This window comes from Trichosurus vulpecula, chromosome 6, assembly GCF_011100635.1.
Source record: "Trichosurus vulpecula isolate mTriVul1 chromosome 6, mTriVul1.pri, whole genome shotgun sequence".
Lineage (NCBI taxonomy): Eukaryota > Metazoa > Chordata > Mammalia > Diprotodontia > Phalangeridae > Trichosurus > Trichosurus vulpecula.
The window spans coordinates 4,132,381-4,145,580 of record NC_050578.1 but is presented as its reverse complement, the minus strand read 5'-3'; the positions used below and the strand labels follow the sequence as shown (position 1 = coordinate 4,145,580).

Below are 13,200 nucleotides of genomic sequence, written 5' to 3'. Positions count from 1 at the left end.
TAAGTTAAAGACTACGCCGCTGTGATAGTCACCAATAGTGGATCCTGGAGGCTAAGAATCTCATCATGCAAGTTACGGAGAAACCGAAACTCCTCTAATGGGGAGGGGGGGAAGTCTAGGCAGTAAGACACAATTATGAATACCACCCGTGCTTTCAGGGAGACAAAGAGGCAGGGACATTCCATCTGAAGCTTGAGAAAAGCCGACATCGGTGTCAGCAAGTTTCCTGGGGCTAAGACAAAGAACCTCTCTATCTTTGGGTGATGGTGTCGTGGTAAGCGCATTGAGTAAACTGACCACAAAGGCCGGGGAAGCTGCAGCCCGGCCCGTCCCAGCAGCCCATGGAGCCCTAGGGCCCACCCTGGCCCAGCCCCTTTGCTCAGAGATACTCCTCAGGAAAAGACCAGAGGAGACAATCAACTGTGAAATGCAGACACCAGGACCAAGAGAAACACCAAAAAGTAAATAGAGGTGAACACCCAAAAGGGCCTCTGTCGACATGGTGATCCAAGGGTCATCAGCAGAGGTCACAGGAGGACTCCAAGAAGACATACAAGCTGGCCTAGCAAGGACTCAGTTACACAGGGTGACTAGACACTGACAGAAAACAGGACAGAAAAGGAGCCCAGCCCATCACCTCCTGCCTGTGTGCAGACATAAGGCATCTAGCTGGGGAGAGGGCAGCGGGCGGACCTGGTCAAGGGCGAGACCGAGGTTCTGATGTGGACACACGGCCTGCGTGCCTTAACTTCATATCCACTAAGTTAGATGCCAACCCGCACAGGGCTTTCTCCTATTTTTCCCCTAATGTGTAGGATGCTATCAAGTAACATCCGTGAGAACCTTTGCGGAGGGCCATGCACACTGACCTCAGCGATGGTAACAGGAAGTACCTGATCAGACACATATGTGGCTTCATTGGCTTCCTCCCGCGCCTGCTGCTCCATCATCTGAAGCTCGTACTCAGTCACATCCAGAGACATCAAGCAAACCCTTTCCCCAGTTTCTTGGGGTCTCTGATCCTCCCTCCCACCTTCAGACCCATCCTTGGCCAGGTCCACTGTATTGTCCATCCTATTTCCTCCTCCACATTCAATGGAGTTGCCAACATTTCCATCCCATTCGCCATGTTTTGATACGACCCGTGGCCCTTCTCCAAGTCTCCTTGGCTCCTCTCCAGCTGCAGGGCCATCATCTGACGGGGGGTCTCCGAGGGGGCCCTCCGAGGTGGGAGCCCCAAGCAGCGCAGTCCTTAATGCTCCCAGGTCTTCTGAAAGGCTCCTCAGTAATTCGGTAACTCTAAAGAGTGGGTGGGGGGAGATAAACATCACAGGATTAATGCGACATAACAGGCATGGCCACTATCAAGGTTCTGTGCTAACAGGGGGTCCCTCAAAGCAAGGAGAGCTTGATAAAAACACCAGGTGAATGACAGCTGGCTAGGCCAGCAGAGCTCAGGGAAAGCTGAGAAAGTCTGAGAGAGGCATCAGTGACAGACTCCCTGGTTGTCCAAAGACCAGCACAACTAGGACGCGATTTCACTTTTCCTAAGAATCCCATCCTTCTGAGGAGCAGATGGACTTCACAAAAACCTGGAGAGTCTTCTATGATCTGCTGCGGAGCGAAGGGGGCACTGCACACAGCCACAGACACACCGCTTCCGTGAGAACTGACTGTGATAGACTCGGCTCTTCTCAGCAATGCAAAGGCAGCTCCAAAGGCCTCAGGATGGAAAAGGACAGCCACACCCAGAGACAGAACTACGGAGTCTGCGTGCAGATGGGGGCACACTATGTGGTCTCTTTTGTAAACGATATTTCATTTCATCTTTCTCATGGTTCATTTCATTGGCTGTAATTCTTCTTCATAACTTGTTTATTGGGAAGACAAGTTCAATGTGCAGCCATATGTAGAACCTATATCAGATTACATCCAGGGGGAGGGGAGGGGGGGAATTCGGGACTCAAAAACTTGTGGAACTCAGTGTTGTAAACCAAAAAAAAAAATTATTTTTTAAAAAAGAAAATACCACCACATCTAAATCATATGTTCCCAGAAATGAATGGTACGTGAACATTTTTTGTTTGTTTGTTTTGGGGAAGACAGGGCAATTGGGGTTAAAGGACTCGCCCAAGGTCACACAGCTAGTACGTGTGTCAAGTGCCTGAGGCTGGATTTGAACTCAGGTCCTCCTGACTCCAGGGCCGGTGCTCTACTCACTGTGCCACCCAGCTGTCCCTGCATATTTTTTACTAAACAATAAATTTCCTGCAAATTTGAAAAAAAAAAGAATACCACCACCATTTTCACAAATGGAGAATCATCTGATTCTGATAGGGAGTCTAAGGAGCCAGCTGGGGGCTGGCAAGGCCCGCATCCTGACCGGACAGGCCGGGGCTCTGACTGAAGACAGGAGATGTGAAGGGGCCTGCCCGCTGCCACGGCCACATGGCCCTGATCCCACTCCAGCTCAGGCCTCTGCGCCTCCACTGAGCCGGCCAGGGTGGCCACAATGTTGCCCTCACACGGCTGCCTCTCTGAAGGCAGCTCGGAGTGCCTGGGGCAGAATATCCGTCTCTTCCTTCTCCATCCCTCAGAGTACGGTTTTTTATTTTGTGTATACCTAGACATGCAAATTCCCCCAAGAGGATACAAGCAACTGGAGCAGAGATGATTTCATTTCTGCCTCTGTATCCGCAGTACCAAGCACATCCTAGGTGGCTAATAAATGCTTGATGATGCCATGATACTAAGTGACACTGAGACCTCATGCTTCTGAGTCATGAGGTCTGCTTTCCGCTGACTATCTCCACCCTGACTGTCAAACATTACCAGGCGAGCCTCCTGGTAGGACACCTCCCCCTTTAAATCAGCTGCTTGGGACTCTGTGAGCTCAGAAGCCAGATCTCCAAGCACGTAAGAACAGTATCCGAGAGAAGTGTAAGCAGGTTCCGAGCGAAGGCCACAGGGACAGTTTCCTCCTCTAGCTGGAGGCACTCTTTTACTTCTCTCCATCCCCAGGAGATGGCTGCAGGTAAGATATCCACAGCAGATTCACCAAAGAACAACCGCATACAAGCATTCTGCCTGGTTCTTCTTGTGATTCTTCAGCAGAAACGAATCTCTGTTCTCTTCTCACACTGTAACCAGCGCAGCTGCCCACGAGCACAAATCTGCTCTGCGTTCAGGGATCCTCACAGGCGGAGGCAGAACAAGGGATAGACGCCCCACCCAAAGGTGGGAGATAGGATGACACACAGAAAAAAGACCCCAGAACACACGTGAAGGGGCGATAAGGGCTCGAGGAAGGGAGGAAGGGGCTGTTGTGAAGGACTTCAAAGGCCAAAGACAGGAGTCTCTATTTGATCCTAGAGGAGCAGGGAACCAGTGGAATGTTAGATTAGGGAACTAACAGAGCCAATCCTTTTGGCCACTGTCGGGGAAGTCCAGACAGGGACGAGCAAAGCAGCGGCTATGGCTTAGATGAGGCCAGAGCGGTAAGAGGGTCCGCGCTAGCACCATGACTCCATGGGCAGAAAGAGAGAGACCTACCCAAGAGAGGACCCAGACGCATCAAGGGAAGGTCTGGCAGCTGCTTGGCTATGTAGGGCGAGCAAAGTCAAGGACAACACCAGGGATACCAATGGGCAACCAGAGGAATGGCAGGGTCCCCAGGCAGGCAATGAACACTCACTAAGTGCTTATGTGTCAGGAACTCGACTTAGTGCTGGGAACACAGAGAAAGGCACGACAGTCGCTGCCCTTGAGCAGCTCGGAATCCAGTGGGGAAGAGATCACAGGAAAAGAAGCAAAAATCAGAGGGAGGGGTACTCAGCATGAGGGCCCGAGGAGGTCCAGAAGGGTGCCATGGATGGGTGGCAAAGAAGAGAAAGCCGCACTGGTTAGGGAGGGACGGGCCCAGGGGCAGGAAGGAGATACCAGGTGGGAATGAGGAGATTCAGGAGTGCAGCCCGATGTGAAATGATGAGATGGCTGGTTCTCAACAGAAACGGGCATTGGGATGATGGGGGAGTTTGAGAAGAAGAGGAAGACCTCATTTTGGAACACAGTGAATCTGCAATGTAGGTGCTTTACAGAGACCACATTGCTGAGCAATAACACTGAGCGTTTCTACAGTGCATTAAGGTTTGCAGAGTGGAAAGGTTCTGCGTGGCTGCACGTATACAATCTATAGCAAACCGCTTGCCTTCTCAAAGAGGGGGATGGGAGGAAGAGAAGGAATATGGAACTCAAAAATTTTTTTAGATGTTTTAAAAAATTGTGTTTACATGGAATTGAGAAAAAATAAAATAAAAAATGTATTTTCTCTTTAAAAAAAAAAAGTCTGCCAAGATCTTTACAAATATCTCACTTTGCCCTCACAGCAACCCTAAGAGCAGTGCTATTATAATGGCCACTTTACAAATGAGGAGACTGAGGCAGACAGATGTGATGTGACTTGTCCAGGGTCACACAACTAGTATGTGTATGAGACTGGATTTGAAGCCAGGTCTTCCTGGTCCAGGGCCAGCACCAGACAGCTGGCAGTACCAGATGGTAAGAGGCCGCTTCTTCTAGGCCAGAAGCATGCCACTTCGATAAGCTTTCTTAGCACCCCCAAGGGCATGTCCCTAAAAACCGCTGCCAGTTTCTTTGACAGAGCAGCATGAGCTTCTCCCCGCCCTCTGACAAGGAGATACTGTCTCTCATTTCCTCGCCCCTTAGTGCTTGGTAAGCGCACTCTCCTGCAGCCCATCCCGTCCTTCCAAACACACTGTAAAGAGAGCATCTCCCCATGTCCACAGCACACCCGCCCGGCACAAAGAGGACAAGACAGATGGTAAGAAAGGACATGCCTCTGTGGCTCGCCGCAGGCTCTCCAAGGATGGGAAAGGCGCTGGGTCAGATCTATCATCTCTTCAGAGAGCGACAGCAACTGCGTCTTCACCTCCTCAGGAAATCGGTCCACCTCTGGAAAAATCAGGGTTATGTTCATCAGCCACAAACGCTTCCCAGCACCGGGCTCTCTGAGTTGATCCAAGGCATGCATGTGCCCTGTGCCCCATCCCATCCAACAGCAGGGACAGTACAGCTGGCAGACCAAAATGAGCACAGCGCGTGTGAGACAGAAGCAGGAGAGAAGAAAGGTTCGGTTTAGCAGCCAAGTCCGCACACTCCCTCTCTACCGAGTTCTTCTTGCACAGTGTCAGGACACACCTCTCACTTCCTATAACTTCATTTGCTCTTAAAACACACTTTAGATGATCTGAGGATCTTTTTTAAAGTTGACCTAGATTACCAACTAATCTAGAAAAATGCTAGGACCAGGGCAGTTTGAGAGGGGCCTAGTTGTGAGGCAATCCCATCCAAGAGGAAGGGATTGTTAACAAGCTCAGAGACGTCGCAGCAAACCCAGCTCAAATCCTCCAAGAATCAAAAACGAAGAGCCCAAGGCCCAGGTCCCAGCAGTCACCAGAGCCCCCGACACAATCACCCCAGCAGACCTCTGTGAAGCCCTTATTACAGTCAGGCTGACGTGGGGAAGGCTGGGCTCTGGGTGGGTGGCTTTTGGACAAGAATTGTAATTTTATGAGTCTGGGGGAACACCACCACCCGCCCCGGGCCGGGCCTTCCAACCATAGCGGCCTGCTGCTGCAATGAGCCCACACCCCCTCATGCTCTGGGCCACATGGATTAAACCGACCGCTGCTTCTGCACACAGGCTATGCCCTGGCCCTCCATGGGTGATGACACCAGCCTATCAGACTACAAGCACCCCGAGACCAGGGATGCCTGCATTTCTGTGTTGCGCTCCCCAGCACATCACTCTTTGAGTCACTTCCTGACTCGAAGCCAACTTTCTATCAGCCCAGGGATGCAAAGACAAAAGAACACAAAGCCGGGAATCCTCTCTCAATTTATCTCAAATTTCAACCTAAAGAAAGACAAGAGCTTCAGGTCTACAGCTTGCTTAGCTTGCTTCCTGTTCACGGCCCACCTTCTGAAGAGGATTTTAGGTTAGAAATTGGTTATAAATACCTTTTCTAAGTTTTCTTCTCTACATCAACTTCAAAAGAAAGGGAAAATATCACTAAAACAGGAAGAAAAGTTGCAAAAGTGACACTCAAACGTAAATCAAAGGAAAATAACTCGCTTCCCATGCAAAATAGGCATAAAAGGTAAATTCTACTCGACCCTATCAAGACTGAACCCCTGAGCTGCCCGCTCTGGACCAGCCGACACCCTGGTTCACTGCTTGTATGCACAGAACTAAGGCTGATGCAAGGATGCTGGGAGGCTCCAGCACTCTTGGCATATGGGCCCGAGGCCTCCCCTCCCTCAGTCCTGTCTCTGGTTTGTTGTACCAGACCTCAAAACTGCTGGTCCCAGGATAATGGGGCTTAACTCATCCAAAGAAGATGAAGAAGCAAGTGGTCTGTACAGCCCCGCTGTTTTCAAGTAGGACAGGACAGAGTACGGTGCCTTAAATACAACCCAGAGGCATTGTCAGCCCTGCGCCACAAGGACCTAGGCACAGCAGGATGCTGTTCTCCGTGGTACAGCACAGCATGCTAAAGACCCTGGGCTCAGGAACACCAGGCAACATCAACTCTGCTGAGCAGTCCTCCCCAACAGACCCGGCAAAGAAAGAACTTGGGTGGATCAGCATTCAAGCCTCCAGCAACTGGCCACAAAGTGATGCACATCTACGAGGGGAAGGGGATAAGTATTTACTGAGCACCTGCTATGTGCCACGCACTGTGCTAAGCACTTTACCAATATTCTCCTCTGGATACAGTACAAGGACACTGCACATGGAAGCAGTGAGACAGAGGAAACGGGCTGTGGGTCCATCTAAGGCAGGAACCTCGAGGTGGCCGCCAGTGCCAACCCTGCTAGCATGGCAGGAACATCCTCGGTTGGGTGGTCAGTCACACTAAGCGCCTGCTTTAGTGGCCCAAGTGTAGGCAGCCAAACCACTGGATCTGGTTAACATTTTAGCCAGCAGGATTTAGGGGAAAATTCCATGTGCAACCAATGAACTCTGAGCCTGGCAGACTAAGGGATGAAGCCTAAGCATATCATCCCAAGTTGGACAAAGTGAAAAGCAAGTAACTCCCGGGAGGCCCTGGGGACCTGCCCTATGACCTTTTTAACCGTGAATGGCCTGGCTCCTTCTCCATTAGGACCTACGCTCCTCGGGGCAGGGACTATGCCATTCGAGGCCTCTGTGTCCCAAGGCCTGGGACAGAGCAGGTGTTCCATAACTACCTGCTGACTGATGGGTGCGACAGCAATGCCCTCTGCTGACCTCTCTGCTGGTGCCTGGTACTGCTGGAACGAGCAGAGATACAAACCCAAGCCACCATCTCCTGCCAGCAACGCATCATGTGGACTGCCAGAGGACTCTCACCAGGGACACATTGGTGTCGAGGTACAGAATATCTCCCATTTTGTCCCAGGAGGGTCATAAAACAACTCACCAGTTTTTGTCGGTAGCATCCGTTCAGGTCCACTCAAGGTCTCCAATTTTTGGTAAACTATGAGACTAGCCTAGAACAATAAAGAAAAAAAAAGAGAAGTCTTCAAAAACAGATCTTTTTTCTGTCCATCTGTCCAGTCTGGGGCAATTCTGCCCGGTGTCAGCAGCGCCATGGCCCACATCCTTGTTGGATCTCTCTCAGCGGCCACGCTGAATCCCCCGGCTCCATAGACTCTGAACTCACACCACAAGCCTACTTCCCTCCCATTTCACCAAGTACTTCTCTCCAAGGACCACCACAAAGACCTATGATTCCCCAAAAAGCACACACAGGAAAAAGAGCAACCCATTCCCCTGCTTGAGATGAAGCATTCCCCAGGTGCCCACCAGAGGGGACTCCACTCCTGAGATAGATGCCCACTAGGTAAACAAAGTAAATTTAACATAAAGAAAGAGAAAAAAAAAAAAAAAAAAAAAAAAAGAAAGAGATGAACCTTCAAAAGCAAAAACAAAGCCCCAATTCTGTGATCCCAACACAGGCCCACATATCTCCCTGGCTGTGGACACAGAGAAAGGGAATGAAGCTGTCATTACACTGGTTTGGGGAACTCCCAGGTGAGGAAGACCCCTCTGCCAATGCAGGCTGCCCTGATAAGTGAAGGCGCTGGCCAAAGGTCACCCAGGCGGGACCACAGGTGGGGTGCAGCCAGGTCCTCTTGGCTTCAAAGCCGGCTCTCTCCCCACTGCTCTACCACACCAGACTCCTAGCCTGCCACATCACCCAGCATTCTCAGAGGTCATGCCAGTGCAGGAGCTCTACCCAAAGCCTGCCAAGCTCAGCATCCAGACCAGCCACCAAGACAAGATCTGATGCCCAGGACCTGAGGAGGGGTGGGCCACCCGCTTATGTGGCTACACGGACAGAGTCTTCCCTTGCATGTCTTCCACAGCATGTGTAACAGGCAACAAGAGTCCAGCTGCCAAGGAAAGGGGGCCTACAGAGAGTTATGGCAGCCCAAGGGAGAAGCGTGACAACACTGAGGGAGGGAAAGAGAGCCCCGCGGCGACGTGAGTGAGAAGCCACTAGTGTCCCCACCCTCCCGCCAATACCACCGTTCATGCTAGGCTGGTTTGGTACAAATCTCTGCTTTGGAGCTGCTGGGGTCAGGGGGCTGACCACAACAGGGGAACACGCCGGCAAGGGGTCCTGGGCTCCAGGTGTAAAAGTGTGGCTACAGAGGGCTGGCCTAGGAGGGAGGACAGACGTGCTCTCAGAGAAGACCAAGTGACAGCAATCACAGACCACCCCTCCAACTGGGCCTTCCTCTGACTCCAAGACAACAATCACTAGAGTTTAGTCATCTGTGAATGGACACTACTTGGTTAATCGACGGAAAAAAAGGCAGCAACAAGTGCCTTTTGCAGCCCTTTCCACGGTGAGCTAGGCTGAACCTGGGACCCGTGTGGAGGGCCGAACCAAGGCCACCAAGCCCATCCCCACAGTACGTACATAAGCATCAACGGTGGCATACTGCTTCTGGTCCTCACTGAGCGGGAAGGCCTCCCAGCGACTGCAGCGGATGGAATGCTCCTTCAGAAGCCGCTTACCAAAGAGATGCTTCACCAAGCCATCCAAGCTCCAAGTCTCCTCACACCTGAGCTAAGAGCCATTAAGAGAGGACCATTGAAAAGCACTTACAGACGTTGTCCAGGTGAGGACTAGACCCGCCTGCAGCCCGAGCCTGGAACCATCCGTGCAGCACCTCTAAGAGCCCATGTGGAGACCCAGACCCAGCCCAAGCAAGCCTCAGCACAGGAGCCAAGAGGCACCAGCTCCCAGCTTGGCCTTTCACAGAGTGGAAGTGGAGGCCCAGAGAGATAGGAGGGACCTGCCCAAGGTCACAGGGAAGTAAAAGGAGATTCAAGCAGGGACTCAGAACCAGGACTCCAAATGCAGGGCCGGCTCACTAGTCAGTCACCAGTTCCAATTCTGGACTTTCCCCAAGGCACCAAACACTGGTTTTCATGACAAAGAGGTAGAAATGTTCCTTAGCATTTCATTTTCCCCAATAAACTATTTGGTGGAGTACAAGGGAGGGGGAGGGCAGCCCTGCAGGCCCCCATCCTCATACCTAATACCTACAGAGTGTGGTGCTTCAGGACACCCAGGAACAGGGACAACAATAAGTGAGCCCTTCCTACGCCCACCCCGCCTCCCCCCCAATCAGGAAAGAAGTGAGGAAGGAGGAGATTCTGGTTGGAATGAGCTGCCATGGCAGCGGGCACTGAAGAGAGGCTTCCACGAGTCCCACCAAGGAGAAGCCCCAAAGCCAGGCGTGTCTCTACCTTCTCATTGGCCACACTGGCCAGCTCCACAAAGCCCTTTAGGTGGATGTCAAAGTCTCGGAGGAGTTTCCACTGGTCTGCCGTTCCCATGCCAGCCTTTTTAACAGCTTCATTCTCCAGTAACATCTTTAATCCCTGGGGGAAAACTGAAATGGACCTTGCGGTTGGTTCCCAGGCCCTCTGGACCCCCCAAGAGCTGTCCATACACCTCATCCCCACCCAGCATCTCCCTTGGGGCAGTCGCCTTGGGGGATAGCTCCTCTTACTGTGAGGTTCAGATCACTGGAGACCATTTATTTAACAAGCATTTACTAAGCACATGCTACCAGTCAGGCACCGTGCTAGGCACTGGGTAAAAATGAAGCAGTCCTTGCCCTCAAGAAGTTTCTATTCAATGAGGCAAAAAATACATATCCAAGATGAGATCCAAAACAGACCCCAAGGGAATTCAAGGTCTTTTAGCAAGGGGACAGGAGGAAAGGCCTCCTGTAGGCAATGACACCAGGTGAGCCCTGAAGAGCACTGATGATTCTCAGAGGCAAGAGGCCGCCATCCCAGCCCTAGAGGACCCTGGGCCAAGGTATGGGCCTGTCAGATGGAATACGCAGGGTGAGGGTGAGGGTGGAGGTGCGGAAGGACACAACGCTACATTCCTCAAGTGTGCAAAGGACACCAGAAGAGCAGCACCAACCTGACATAGAAGCCACGTGAAATAAATAGCATTTGCTCTCAGATACACATAACTGAATGAGGGCGACCCTGTCTGATCTGCCCTTCCAGAAGGGTGGAGGCCATTCGATGTCAAATCCTACCACAGCGCCATCAGGTGAGCTCATTCTGAAGGAAAAAAAAGAAGCCACATTCTTAGCCCGACATTTTCAATTCTGTAGCTCCTTTGAAAGAAGAATCGTTCAAGTCAACACTCTCGGGTTAGAGTAGTGATGACGCACGTGTTACCTCTGAGGATGCCCAAACCGGGGCTAGGATTTGTGTGACATGGGAGCCAACAGGAGCATCTGCAGGTCCCACTGTCCCGGCAAGGCCAGGCCTCCTGACAAACTGGCTGGGCCATACGCTGACAAATTATACCGACTCCACAAAGGCCTCCAAGCGAGTAAAGGCAGAGCCTTAGAATGAAGCCTCCGTCTCCTCTCAGCACATGCTGGACCCCTCCTGCCAACACAGCCCTACAGCGTTCTATGTTCTGGAGTGAGGTACCGGGTCCCATGTGGCGTAGGAGGGGAGAGGAGGCTTCCTTGGAATGAGGAAGACCAGGGTGCAAATCTGGCCTCGGAGACTTCCTAGCTATAGGACATACCCAGGGAAGGTATGTCACCGGTCACCGCTCTGGGTCTCAGGTTCCTCACCTAGAAAATGACTCCCAGGTCCCTTCCAACTCTCAGTCTATGACCGATCCTATGAGCTTGCAAGGGAGTAAAAACAGCAAGACTCACTTATTAACTCAACACAAAACCCAGGTTTTGTGGGTACTCAGAGGCCCGCCTCCGACACAGACTGGGTGACTGGGGGACCACAGACAAGCCACCCAGCCTCTTGGGGTCCAGACAACCCTCTGAGCCCAGAAGTGGCACAGGAGTCATTCCCTGCATCGATAAACTCAAAGGACCAGACCAAACAGGCACGGACACCCAGGGTCTGTTACCTGACTAGGGCATCTCTTCTCGGACTCAGCTGCTGCTGCCAGAGGTCTGGACCCAGAGGTGAACTGCCCAGGGTTTCACTGATACCCCTGGTGCACTCCCGCCACCAGCCTTAAAAGGACTCCTGAATCCTGCCTGTGATCACCTCAGACCCCTCGCACTGTGAATTCTCGGTAAACAACCTGTTACGACTGAGTCTGGGGACTGAATTTATTGAACAGTTTTAGTATTGTTGGTTTCCAATTAAAATGCATCTAACCAAGCTTTCTATAGCAACCAAATCCTCAATAGCTCTCTGTGCTCAAAGGCCTGGTTTGGGTCCGGCCTGGGAGATCGAGCCTTCCTCAGTTCAGACCTGGCCTCCCAGCCAGCACTCACACCTCCCTCTCAACCGGAGCATACCAACTCTTCTTCCTAAACGTGATTAATTGGAAATACGTTGATAAATAGTTGTAAATAAAAGGTTAACCCTAAATACAAAATAATGGCCCAACATGAAACAACCTGTGAAGGAAAGGTTTCAAATTTCATTCTCTGATTTTGGCTATGTGAGAGCTATAGTATAAATTTTTAATTCTTAAAAGTATAATAAAATCTGAAAAAGTGGTTCTCCTTACAGTGGGGCCAGTGGAGAGAGGGCCGGCCTTGGGGCCAGGAAGCCCTGGATTCCAGTCCTCCTCTGCTCCCAAGTGACAAGAAGGGGCCGCCCGGCCTGGACATACTGGTCCTGAGGCAGCCGTGACCCTCACCTGATATCTTCAGCCAGGAAGGAACAATCGCTTGCTTCGTAGCTGTAGATGATGGAGCCAGGGAATTCCAGTAGGGGAAGACCATCTTCCAGAATGCTCCTCTGAAGAGAAAACCCGTGGGAAATCAAAATCAGAAAAGGTGTTCAAATGATTAGCTTGCCTTTTCTCCACTGTCTTTCTCTAGTGAGCTCTAATTATACCAATTCAATTGAACCAACAGGTCCTGAGCACCTCCCAGTGTGCTGGGCTACAAAGGCAAAAAAACAGAAAAGGTCCTGCCCTCAAGTGAGAAAAGCCAAAGGGGGAAGGGGGAGGAGGGTGGAGGGGAGGGAAGGAGGAAGGAAGCGGGAGGAAAAGAAGGTAGAAAGAAAAGGAGAAGGGGAGGGGTGGAGGAGGGGAGAGAGAAAACTAGTAGTGAGGGAGGGGGAAGAGCACCTGGCCCGCATTCTGAACAAGCCAGGGCTCCTAGGAGGCCGAGGTCATCACAGAGGGCAGCCTTCCCTGCCTTCATTCATCCCCTGAACAGGCACGAGTCAGGAAATCTCCCTCCATGGCCTTCATTCTCTTTCCAGATCTGTGGACCCCGCACTGGACACCCCCCTTCTCAGGTTCCCCCCCCCCAGCCAGCCTCTCCTCCAGGCCAAGGGGGTCCCATGCTCTCCCCCTGCATCGGTCACTCCCCCCTGTCCCTGTCTGCTGGCTCTCTCTGGGTAGCCTACACCCATGCTCACAACAACCCCAGCCACAAAACCACCCCTGAGCTTTCTCCCCATGCCCCCTCCCCAGCCCTACTGCGGACTCCCAACAGAGCCCAGTCGAAGGGGGCTGCCTTTCTCTGCCCACCTCTTAGTCCCCTGAGATCTGCACTCTGGCCTCATCACTGAACTCAAACCACTCCAAGGTCCTCCAGGCTCCCCATCATCCAGGCAGGCCCTTGCTGCCTCACCTGGCTGGCCTCAGC

The 13,200-nt window shown here is 51.9% G+C and overlaps 1 protein-coding gene across 2 annotated transcripts in view; it reads right to left on the bottom strand.

Moving 5' to 3' along the window:
- The window catches only part of WRN (WRN RecQ like helicase), a 79,985-nt gene that overhangs the window by 53,144 nt on the left and 13,641 nt on the right, over nucleotides 1–13,200 (bottom strand). For both annotated transcript variants that reach the window (XM_036765126.1, XM_036765127.1), the window contains exons 3-9: nucleotides 12,240–12,340; nucleotides 10,521–10,666; nucleotides 9,830–9,975; nucleotides 8,994–9,143; nucleotides 7,485–7,554; nucleotides 4,857–4,971; nucleotides 870–1,299 (exon numbers count right to left, since the gene is read on the bottom strand). In XM_036765126.1, coding sequence (XP_036621021.1) covers nucleotides 870–1,299; nucleotides 4,857–4,971; nucleotides 7,485–7,554; nucleotides 8,994–9,143; nucleotides 9,830–9,975; nucleotides 10,521–10,666; nucleotides 12,240–12,340 — 1,158 coding nt within the window. The remainder of the gene's footprint in view (nucleotides 1–869; nucleotides 1,300–4,856; nucleotides 4,972–7,484; nucleotides 7,555–8,993; nucleotides 9,144–9,829; nucleotides 9,976–10,520; nucleotides 10,667–12,239; nucleotides 12,341–13,200) is intronic.